This window comes from Crassostrea angulata, chromosome 5 (assembly GCF_025612915.1).
Source record: "Crassostrea angulata isolate pt1a10 chromosome 5, ASM2561291v2, whole genome shotgun sequence".
NCBI classification, from domain to species: domain Eukaryota; kingdom Metazoa; phylum Mollusca; class Bivalvia; order Ostreida; family Ostreidae; genus Magallana; species Magallana angulata.
This window is the reverse complement of record NC_069115.1, coordinates 33269749-33281353: the sequence shown is the minus strand read 5'-3', so window position 1 is coordinate 33281353 and position 11605 is coordinate 33269749. Positions and strand designations below refer to the sequence as shown.

General features: G+C 31.3%; 1 protein-coding gene across 1 annotated transcript; it reads left to right on the top strand.

Moving 5' to 3' along the window:
- Window positions 1–932: 932 nt before the first annotated feature.
- On the top strand, window positions 933–10176 carry LOC128183853 (uncharacterized). Its single transcript, XM_052853028.1, has 7 exons — window positions 933–978; window positions 2183–2200; window positions 2290–2625; window positions 5467–5778; window positions 9030–9108; window positions 9365–9482; window positions 9663–10176. The coding sequence occupies exons 1-7, from the start codon at window positions 933–935 to the stop codon at window positions 9948–9950; spliced, it is 1197 nt and encodes a 398-aa protein (XP_052708988.1). The 3' UTR covers window positions 9951–10176.
- Window positions 10177–11605: the final 1429 nt, after the last annotated feature.

Here is an 11605-nt window from a genome sequence, read left to right as displayed (position 1 = left end):
ATTTTTCTTTCAACAATTTCTTTATTCAAAAAATAAATTTAGGGATGATATCTCCAAAGAATATGTATTCGCTTGTTAGCAATCGATTGAAAACACACACAATATAATTTAACAGCATAAATTATTTATTAAGCATACTTTAATAGATTAGATAACAGTTAAACAACTCTTATAAAGAAATGTCATAATATGCATTTAGTGTGAAAGCAATAAAAACCATATATCAACAGCTTGCTGAAGATTTCTGAAGCTATCAACATGACTTTTACATCGATAAATACATACAGAGCGTTCCACTTAATCTGATAGCGGTTAATACATGTACTTGAATTTTAAGCAAAAAATAAATTTTCAATTATTTTTTTTCTATTATTATTGTTACTTGATTCTGTATAGTTTCTAAACACAAAAGAACGAGTAATGTTAGTATGCCGACCAAGGGCTTGTATTGTTTTTGCTTAATGACAGTATTTAATATTGCCGGTCATTTCCTCTAAAGAGGTGTTAGGGAATATGATTAAAATGCACTTCTCTGGCATCAAAAAATATAATGCAATATATTTATGTGAATACCGGGAATAGCCAATATTTTATGCAAGTTATAGTGTTAGTGTACACATGACAACACTTATAATTATAACAGTTAAGTTTAATGCAGTATTGACATATATGAAGAGAATACAAGCTTAATTGCAATGTCAGGCATACAGAAAACACCGTTTGAAGAGGTTTAAATAATGTCTTCTGAAAGGCTATCATTTATTGAAGCAGCTAAGAGTTTATAAGTATTATGACTATGTTTTCGTATTTGATTCATTAAAATTAATCCTAAATATCAAAATAACTCGAGTCTATTTTTAAACTTGTATGTAAGGGTTATCATTTGTTTTTCTCTCTAGTTATTTTTTTAGAACTTGAGTAATAAGAAGAAAATGTTCTGCTGGTTACTGGCCTCTGTCTTCCTTGTCACTTCAAAAGGTTTGTTTCACTGTTCTGTTTAATTACAAAGTAATGAAACAATGCAGCAGCTGTTATTTCTAGTATACATTGAATTCAATTTGAAAATTTTTCTTATTTTCTAAAAACTGTAATCCGCATATTTTTATTTTCATCTTAAGTACAATCTATGTGTAGTTATTTTAAACAAACAATGTATTCAACCTGTCAATTTGGTAATTAAAATATCCCATTTAACATTTAATTATATGTATAATTATAGTATTTACTATATTGTATCATTATATAATGCATTGAGTTTTGTGTACATGTAATACAGAAGCTTCAATTTTGAGCATATTTCTGACGGGTGAAATGGTTATCGAAAATCAACTAAATTTTTTCAAAGCCGGTTTGTTGCACAATATTTTGGAGGAAATGAAGGAAGTTTCATTATGCCACTGCTATCATTTTTGGCAATGAAAAAAAAAACCAGGATATAATATTCTGAAATCAATGCTAAATTCAAAGCATTAGTTAGTGTTTTTAACTTGAAATGATATTTATTTTATTAATATTTCTACTTATTAAAATAATTGATATTATTATAAATTGTTGTTTAAATAATCCACAAAAGAAACAATATTTGCCATTATTTGGTGCTTTAGAATGAACTGTTACAATAAATGATAGGGTGATTGTTTGACTACTTTAATTAGCTTATTACTATATCCAATCTTGATCCAAAAATAATCGATCGGTATACCAAATTAAAATGCTTTAGTTACATGTAGATACATATAATTCTAAAATGTGTTGGCATTCTCCAAACAAGAATTATTCTCTTTTTAAAGTCTAGCCTGGTAGACTTATTCAGTCGCCTTTAATACATGTATTAATATTCGGAACCTTTCAGTGACACATCAATTATAAATTGAATAATTATCTGTTATGAATGTTTTATGCTAAATTATAGATTTTATTCAAAACGGCAGAGCAATATATTGTTCTCAAATATGACACTTGTTCATGTATTTTGTCTATATATTCTATACAGGAGATGGTTATTTGAATATTTATAGAAACGTTTTATGTGATTAAATTGACATATTAAATTTTGATACATCCATTTAATTATGTGTATCATTTCTTTTTGCATCATTTCTTTATTGCAGACTCATTTTATGAAAATATTTTTTGCTAAAAGACACATTCAAGAAGTTAAATTTTAATCATCTCTTTTTAGGACAATGTATACTAAATTGTGAGTACAACCTATTTGTTTCATTTATTTCATTATCCAACATTAATTGAATATTGAGTCCACGATTTAAGTTTTTTTTTCTTCTGTAGCACAAGATACCGGTGCATATGTATTTAGATGTAATCCATCAGTGTATAAAGCTCTAGTAATACATATAGACTTCTATGAAATCAACAATCCATGTACCTGCACTGTGACCCCAAAATTTACTGGGAACCTCTTTGTGTTGTCGAAGAAATCAACTGCAGAGAAATGCAATACACAAGTCAAAATTAACGATGACTTTATGTTCAACTGCACAGCCTCGGCAGGATCTAACCATACGTTACACGTCCAAAGGAATCAGATAGTGCATGTACAAGCAGAATACATAAAACCTTCCAAACAGGGAATGTTTCATCAGTGTCTTCAGATTCGTCAGTACGGTAAAATACGTTTATTTCTCTCTTCTCCTGTAACATTCAAATAAGTAGTAGCTATAGTTTGAAGATTTAAAGCCTAAGTCAGAACTGGTCGGACGTGTTTGGGGATTGTGCGTGTGCTACGGATTTTGTCAGTCGTGGTTCCTGTGGCTGATCGTTAAATATCGTGTTGATTTGATTGAGAATGCAACGTTAAACAAACGAAAGTTTAATAATCGAGTCATAGGTGTCACGGACAATTTTGTTTAAAAACGAGTTTGCATGCACTCGAAACGTGCGGTGCACGAGTGCAGTGTACTTTTGTCTTACAATTTGTGTGCACCAGACGTACGTTTGCCTTGTGAAAGGCAGTAAGAACATCCGCGTCGTAAGTTACCTACAAGTAAATCGTACCGACGTCTTTCTGTGCCCTACGACGCACTGACAGTTATTAATTTACACATTAACAAAAAGAACATTGTTTTTCTCTTTTCTATGGAAATTCATTGATATCCATCTATTGTAAGCAAGTAGATGGTGTACATATTGAAACGTCAAAAACACTCTTACATTGTAGAAAAAGAAGACCATTTTTATGCTATTGCTGCTTTGATGATTAAACTGGAGTGGAATTTATATTTCAATTTTAAAATCATAAAGTATTAAAAACTTCTCTGAAATATAGAACAAAGTCTGCGCAAAAATCAATCTTATTTCAGCGAATAAATTATCAACTGATAATTTTCCTGACCAATGTCATATTTTAAAATGATTTTACAGTTGTATGTCGGTTTATATCCCATATATAAAAAACTGTTGAGGATCTTTTTGAGAACTGCAATACTCAACATGTGATATGACTATAAAATCATCCTGTTAGAAAATGAACTAATGTTTATAAACATAAGAATATTCAGGGGGGGGGTGGACTTTATTAAACAGGATCTACATGTATCATTGTACATTGTCCAGATAGTTTGTATTATAACTCCATTAAGCTGATTTTATACCTATTGTTCCCCATGTGAGCGATGTGGCCCATAGGCCTCCTGTTATTAAATCAATTTGATTTTAAAGAAATTGGTTGGTCTTAACCTCTTTTTTATGGTTGTTTCATCCACTGTATAAAATTAAAGCTTACCGGGCATGTATTTTTGTATTTTAAATCCTACAAAGAAGGTGTTGCAGTTCCTGTGCTTTTTTCCATTAAGCTGTTGCAGATATCATTATTATAAGACCATCTTATAAGCGGATCCAGAAATTATTTCGGGGGGGGGGGGTCTGATGAATACTGAGTTTGCCGAAGGGAAGGAAGGCGATGGGTCCGAGGCAAATTTTAAATTTGTGGTTAATTTATGAAAATTTAAGAAATTTGAATTTTCCTGGGGTAGGGTCCTCCCCACGACACCCCCCCCCCCATTCTAGACCCTAATGCAGTAAACAAATTGTAAAATGGTTACACTGAAAATGTGACTGGTTTCATGGCTTGGTATTTTTTAAATTAATTTTTAATCGCATGAAAAGGTAATACCCGTTTCATAAGTTCGGGGTAAATAAGTTTCAAAACGTTTGTCATTGTAATATCTTACATGTGTGCTGATTTTTTTCAACGTTACCGACTTTGTTTACATTATAAACATGAATTGTAAACATCTGCTGCTGAACGAGGGATTTTAAAACAAAGTAACCCATCAATCGATAAAGTTAATGTAATTTTTTTTTGTAAAATATGTCGTTTTCAAAAATATATGTACACATTGTTCGACTTTGTTCAAAGCAAGCCGTGCAATAATGTATGAACCAGCGATGTACGGATAGGTTTGTTCCAAGCGCCACGGTTTATATGGATGCTATTAAAATGATTTTAAAGAGCAAAGTAACTCAGTATAAACGTTTTTGAAGAGACAGAATTAGATTTTCTAAATAAGCTCCGAAGAATTACATGTATATTTAAAACACGCTAGCAAGTAGAAATCAAATTCTTCTATGTTAACATCAAGATACACTGTGATCTACCTAACTGTATGCGCGGGTCTAGAGGGGGTATTAATTTCTACAAAGTACAATTATTTTTTGAAATTTATTTTACTTTAAAAATTAAACGCGTACTCTACTAAAAATCCATTCGATTTATCACACATCTATGTATCAAGAACAGAGAATCTCTCTCTCTCTCTCTCTCTCTCTCTCTCTCTCTCTCTCTCTCGTGAATTCAAAACATTAAAACTTTAAAAAGTTACGACTGCATATAAAGAAGTTACCACTCCATATAATGAAATGATCACATCATCTAAAGAACTGACTACATCATATGACTCATAAATAGAATTGCCGCATCATATAAAGGATTTACAATTGCATGTAAAGCTTTCACCACAATACATACAGGTTTAACCACCATATAAATGTACATAATGATTTTAACACGCCATAACATGATGCATGTTAGTACTGCATATAATAAACTTATCACCTATTGTCAAGAAGATGCACTGCATAAAAGGATTTTGCAACTGCACATGAAGAGTGTACTACATAACATCACGATTGAACAGTAGTTCATTATGAGTTTATCTCTGTATGAAATGAGTTTATCATATCATATAAAGATTTATTCATAGCATTTAATGAATAAACCACTGCACATAATGATCTTACGTCATAACGTAATGATGTTACCACTTCATGTAAAGATTTTACACCTGGATATAATGGTGAAATTACCGCATATAATGATATTACAACTGCATATATTGATATTAATATTGCATATAAAAGATATACCAATTCATATAATATAAAATTGACCTTAAGGCAGCTATGGCGTTCCATATGTTCTACTACATTAGTTTTTTATCTCTTCAGGTGGCACCGATGGAGATTTGAGTGTTAGATGCACAGCATTAACAGCATCAACAGCGAGATCAACAACAACAACAAAAACTTTAAAAACAACAGCAACGACATCAACAACAACAAAAAATTTAAAATCAATACTGACAACAACAACCCCGTCAATCCACTCAAGGTCAACCTCTTTCGTTGAGCCATCGACAGAAGCCACTGTTACAAATAATATGAATACAGATGTCATCACAAATTCAAAGGAAACGGCTAGTGTCAGTTTTAGTTCTCCGACCATGAAAACAACACCAGATGATTCACAAAAAATGATATGTAAGTGTTGATTTTAAAGATTTAAACAATGAACTTTAGTCGAAAAAAAGGAAATGTTACTTTGATTATGTAAAATTTTATAACCTCCTAAAAACATTTATATAATTTAACTGACATCTTTAGTTGTTACATTTTATTTGCAAATTTGATATGGAACTCTGCAAATGCATATTTGTTTACTCATATACATGTAATATGGTTACTGATAAAACTAATTTTTAAAATATATTTTTTAGAGAGAATTTCAAATTTCTGTCATACATTTTCTAAACAGAAATTGAATTTAGGATGAAAACTTTTTTTTTCTTTTTGACCAATCCAACATTGAAATTAACTTTGATTATACCCGGTAAAGCATGCCATTTTTAGATTTTTAGAATTGCATGATTCTACATGAATAAATGTACATACTAACTGTCATGAACACTCATTTCATTAAAAATATACTGTAATGTTTAATATTTTGTTGTGTGTGTGTTGCTGTCAGTTTAAAATTTACTATCAATCAAAAACAATCAGTTTTTAGACGTTTTGAGTCTACGCGTAAAAAAAGTGCAGAAACTTTTCATGCATTTCAGTAAATATATATCATAAAAACACGCATTAAATCGTTTTAAGTCCTCTATGTATCAAGCAAATTCTATAAAGAAAATAATCAAATAGCTTTATTGATCAGTCTATTCTTGCTCGGGTTCAACAGTTGTAGTGATTTGTGGAATGAGTTGCGTAACTGCATGCACATTGCCATCGACGAATCAGTTGGTGGACGAGCTCATTTATCAATGAAAGAGGATGAAGGTTGTATCGAAAGTAAAGTTCCGAAACGCAATGTACCATTTTTGAAAAGTTGTGAATTTTATTTTCACAATCTATCACCTGAAACTTCATGCGCGAGCCGATATTAAAATCTGGACGGGTTATACACAGATGATTTACATTAGATAGGTGTTTCATTGGTTTCTAGTCTACTTGCGGCATGACTGCTGTTCATCTCTAAATTTTGTACATAGAAAGTAAAAACAAGTCTGAATTTGCCTTCTTGTTCATTGACTCTTAAGTTAATTAAACTGAATTTTAATTTTGAACAATGCATTGTAAGCAAAATTTATATAAATCAAATAATCTTATCGATTGAAAAACCATGTTAAATGTTAATGTTCATGTTGTCCGGCTTAGTTGGAATATATAATCATGTATTTCTTTAATGTTATGAGACATAAGTTTATACTTTATAACGGACAAAACCAGTCATATTCATGATATAAAAGAATTCTTCATCAATATCTTAATGTCTCTCATCAGAAACCCAGCCGATCTTTCTCCCATCGGTAAATATCTCGCACTATTATTAGATCTATGAATTCAGAGATAATGCATGGTTGTTATGTTTTAATTTTTTGTTTCTTACCGTGTGGTAGTACATGTAAATAAATAGTACTTATCTCAATTTTAAAAAGATAAAAACTACAAGTTTTTTATCGTAGTTTTAAAATCTGATTTACAAATCCTTTACTGTAGTTCTTCGAAAAAATGAAATGAAATAGCTTTTGTTCAGTTCATCAGTTCATTTTTTCCAAGACACGCATGAAAATGTGCAATTATTATAAGAGGGTATATTGAAAGGATACAGATCCCTGAAATGGCAATGTCCTACAACATACATAATACAGGATTTTGCTGTTAAAACGTTACCTTTGCATATTTAAGGAATTTTAAAATCAAATAATTCTGAATTAATAGCAAACGTTAACAGTTTACAATTATCATACAATAATTTTTGCTTTAGCAATTGTCAGTAAAACATGTTACCGCAATGTGAATATTTTTCCTACACATGAAACCAGCTCTCCTTCATTAGCACTAAGTAACTGATCTGTACATCTTCCTTACTTTTTTTTTCCAACCAGTCCTTTAACTGACTTATCTCTGTAAATTTATCAATTAATGTCTTTATTATGTTGTTGTTTTAGTTTTAACGACATATTTAACAGCCAATCAGGAAAGGTCTACCCCAAAACATGACGTGATTCATTACTTTTGGTCTCCACTTTCTAGTTTTATCGATTTGAAAAGCAGTTGACTGAATTCGGAGTATGATTTTTAATGAAAGGAACAGTTGTATCGTAAAAGTAGTAAGTGGCGAACGAATTTATTTTTACCTATTAATTTTATATCAATCGCTGCAAGAAAATCGTGACAGATAAGTCGGTCTAAAATATCAAAATGGCTACCGTGACGAACCTTCTTTTTGTTATAGTAATTGGTATAATCTTATTGTAAAAATAAATATTTCTAACGTCAGGTGCCTGCGTTTGTTATCGGTATGCAAATGTTAACTTCGTTCGGTAATTCAGCAGTTTGAGAGTTTTCGGAGTTTTCATAAACCTTGTATAACAGATACGTCCGACTTGTGGATTTTCCCTTGGATCACAAAATAAATAAATCTAATAATTCAAATTATCTACCTAAATATAATTGACGTTTTGATTTCCCCGGTTAGTTGTAGTTTTTAAATTTTTTCCTTGGGGTCTTATTTTACATGAAATACCATTGTGTGAATTGTCTACAATTATGAAGAACAGTCCCGGCCGGGATTTAGTAAAATTTATACAAAGTATCAGGCAATTGCAAAAAGGCGAATTTTAACGTACTAGTTTGAAACAACAAATTTAAACTCATAGTTTTTTTTAACATATTCAAGGAAAATGTGGACAATTATAAATTAAAACTTTCAAGACTCCGTCTTTCAGTACTCTCAGTACTTTGATTAACCTTATGAGATTTAAAAGCATGCTGACCTTGACGGTCTGTACTGAAAGCGTCTGGTACTTCTCCTAATGTGGTCGTCTTCGAAAACTTGACTGGACATATAGAACAAAAACTTATACATCGTTTGTAATACGAATAATGTCATGAGAGCCAACTGTATTTTTCTACAATATGCGCCGATAGATGTCCCTACCTCTCTTACATGTATAATCATATCTTCGGCAATTTAAAACACAGTACACAAGCAATTTAAAAATGACATATTATTAGATTTTGAGGACATGCACATTTTGATACATTTGTTAATTTATAACTGAAAAATTCCATTTACCACTAAAAACTCGTTTTCAGGCTAAACGTTGTTACGTCAAAACCTTATACCTGTATTACGAGAGTACAAAAGACATATTAGAATTCCTTAGATTTACTTAACATCTAATTTTCATTTTAAGATAAAAAAAATAGAGAATTTGTTGTTTTAGATATCATCGCCGGTTTTGCGCTTAGGGTTGTTTTAATACTTATTGGACTAATAACTTGTGTCTTAGCCCTGACGAAAAGGTCTGTATAATTGTTTGTTTATACATGTGTAACATAAGAAAAATAACATTTAGTAATCTATTACACTTTATCGAATCAATTATGTTAAAAGTGAATATGTAACTTGTTACATACAAGATGGTATCTAAATGTAGTTACACATCTCATTAAATGAATCAGTTTATATGTCAGGTACAAGCCATTATGATACAGCATGGAGTTCTCTAATATCCTTTAAGTTGTTCATCTTTTGATTTTGTTTTTCTCATTTCTGAAGAGGAAAAATTGAAAGAACGAAAGATATATCTACGGAAGAGGACAGTGTACCTACAAATAAAAATGCTGATTCAAGCAATGCCTTAAGAGGAAACCCCCTTTACGTCTCTTCTGACGAGGTCGAAGATATTAAGTGCACAGAAGAAGAAGACAAACAGCAAGCTGAAGGTTATTCATCTGCAACAAATCTGGAATGTAGCCGAGATAAATCTACGGAAGAGGACAGTGCACCTACAAAGGAAAATGCTGATTCAAACACTGCCTTGAGAGGAAACCCCCTATACGTCTCTTCTGACGAGGTCGAAGATATTACGTGCACAGAAGAGGAAGAAGAAGACAAACAGCAAGGTGATGGTTATTCATCCGTAGCAGATCTGGAAAGTAACCGAGATCATGACGACGGACCTTCTATTAATCAACCTGTAGATTCAGTACCTGTCTTTCCAGATCTAAATAATAGCAATATAGGTCACTCTAGACGAGATGTCTATGCGCAGGTGTATAAACAAAACAAAAGTTATGCAACTGTCCATGACAGTGTGCAAACACAAAACCAAAAAAGCTTCTTTTACATTGGTGTTGAATAAGAGCTGACTGATGAAAAATTAAAAAAAAAGGAAGATGACATGCTTTTTAATATCAGTCTTCAATTTTCTGTTAAACATTTTAGGTACATTATTCCTAGTGTTGTTTTACATACATGCAAACAAGGAACGTTGAAGGAAGAATTGGGGGATATGTGTGAAAAGGGGTGGAAATATTTTACTTGATTTAAATAAAAAAAAAATTATCATTAAAATACCTCTAAACTTGTTATAAGTATGTAAACAATTATAATGAATATTAAAAGCGAAACTGGCCCTTCCCAAAACGAATTAGATGTTTTATGATTTAGGGAATTATTTCAGATAGTTTTTTTTAAAACTTTTGCTGGTCTTCCTTTCCCTTCCGCCTCTATGGATTATGAATTTTGATTTTCATGATTTTGGCAAGTTGTTTTTTTTTTTCTGAGGATCAGTCTGCCCCCGTCCAACTTTCAAAAACGATGTTATGTGCCTGATATGCAAGTCAAGTAAATTGTGTTTAAACATTTCTATATTATTATTATCATCATTATAATCTTTTTTGGTATTCAAATAATTGCAATTCTAGCAAACTGTAATCCTATTGAGGGTTTTAAATCTTCATTTGCATGGTTATCATATAATTGATGTTTACAGACATATTTTATATTAGTTTTTGTACAATAAAAAGTCAATTGTTAAACAATTTCTGTACTACAAATTTACTGTGAATTGCATCTGAATAAAATACATCAGAACTTTTAACTTTAAACACTGGAGTCAAATGCACCCGTCTGCATTTATTTAAAACACGTTATTGATACCTGAAAATGTATCTACATACTGGAAACGGATTACATTTCGCTGTGTATTCTACTTGGCGTTTTAGGCAGAAACACGGAGTCCGCGAAATCAAGTACATCGCCAAATGTGAAATATATAAGTTCACTGTAGTTTAATACTATGTAAACATTAGGTACACTAGGTACACGCGCCATATCAAATCGACACTAACTTGTTGAAAAATCATATTCCGCCGAACAGCGTACACGCTAAATTCAGTACGTTTACGGTATACACCATAATGTAAGATCAGTTCGCGCATGAAGTACATCAACTTTGACTCTATAAGGGAAAACATCTAATTACTAGTATTTCAAACAACAGATCGAAAAGGTCCCTAATTATTTAACTGCTTTTCAATTAAGTAGTACTTGTATTAACAAGTACTCTTTAAAAAGAAGTAATGTTACCCCAATTGGAAAATGCCATACTTAGTCAGCTTGCTTTTATCTTGTTCTGTAGAATGGGTCTCAATGTAATAGAAAATTCACCGAAGTGTAAAAAAACACAATATTCTGTTCTTTTTAAAGGCATAATGTTTTACAGTAATAACTTATTCTTTCACAAAATGATATTCTCCAATTAGTTTGATTCGTAGCACTGTCAATGTCTACTTTGTTGTCGCACTGACCAAAAAGTACCGGGAATATTATCTGTGACAAAACGAAACAAAAAAGTCATCAAAAATGCTCAAAAATGAATTATCTCCGACTGGGTACGAGCACATTATATTACATTAAAAATTATCTCTGTGTGCATCTTTGTATTAAAATAATTTCAACAAGGTTGAATATTATACATCTTTTACATGGCTTCGAGGGCGAAATACCAGAATT

What these genes read in the sequence shown, in the direction of transcription:
- LOC128183853 (XM_052853028.1), top strand. Translation starts at nt 933, where the DNA reads ATGTTCTGCTGGTTACTGGCCTCTGTCTTCCTTGTCACTTCAAAAG. An exon ending in TCTTCAGATTCGTCAGTACG is followed by an intron (nt 2,626 to 5,466) that starts GTAAAATACGTT and finishes TTATCTCTTCAG; the next exon opens with GTGGCACCGATGGAGATTTG. An exon ending in TTTACGTCTCTTCTGACGAG is followed by an intron (nt 9,483 to 9,662) that starts GTCGAAGATATT and finishes TCTTCTGACGAG; the next exon opens with GTCGAAGATATTACGTGCAC.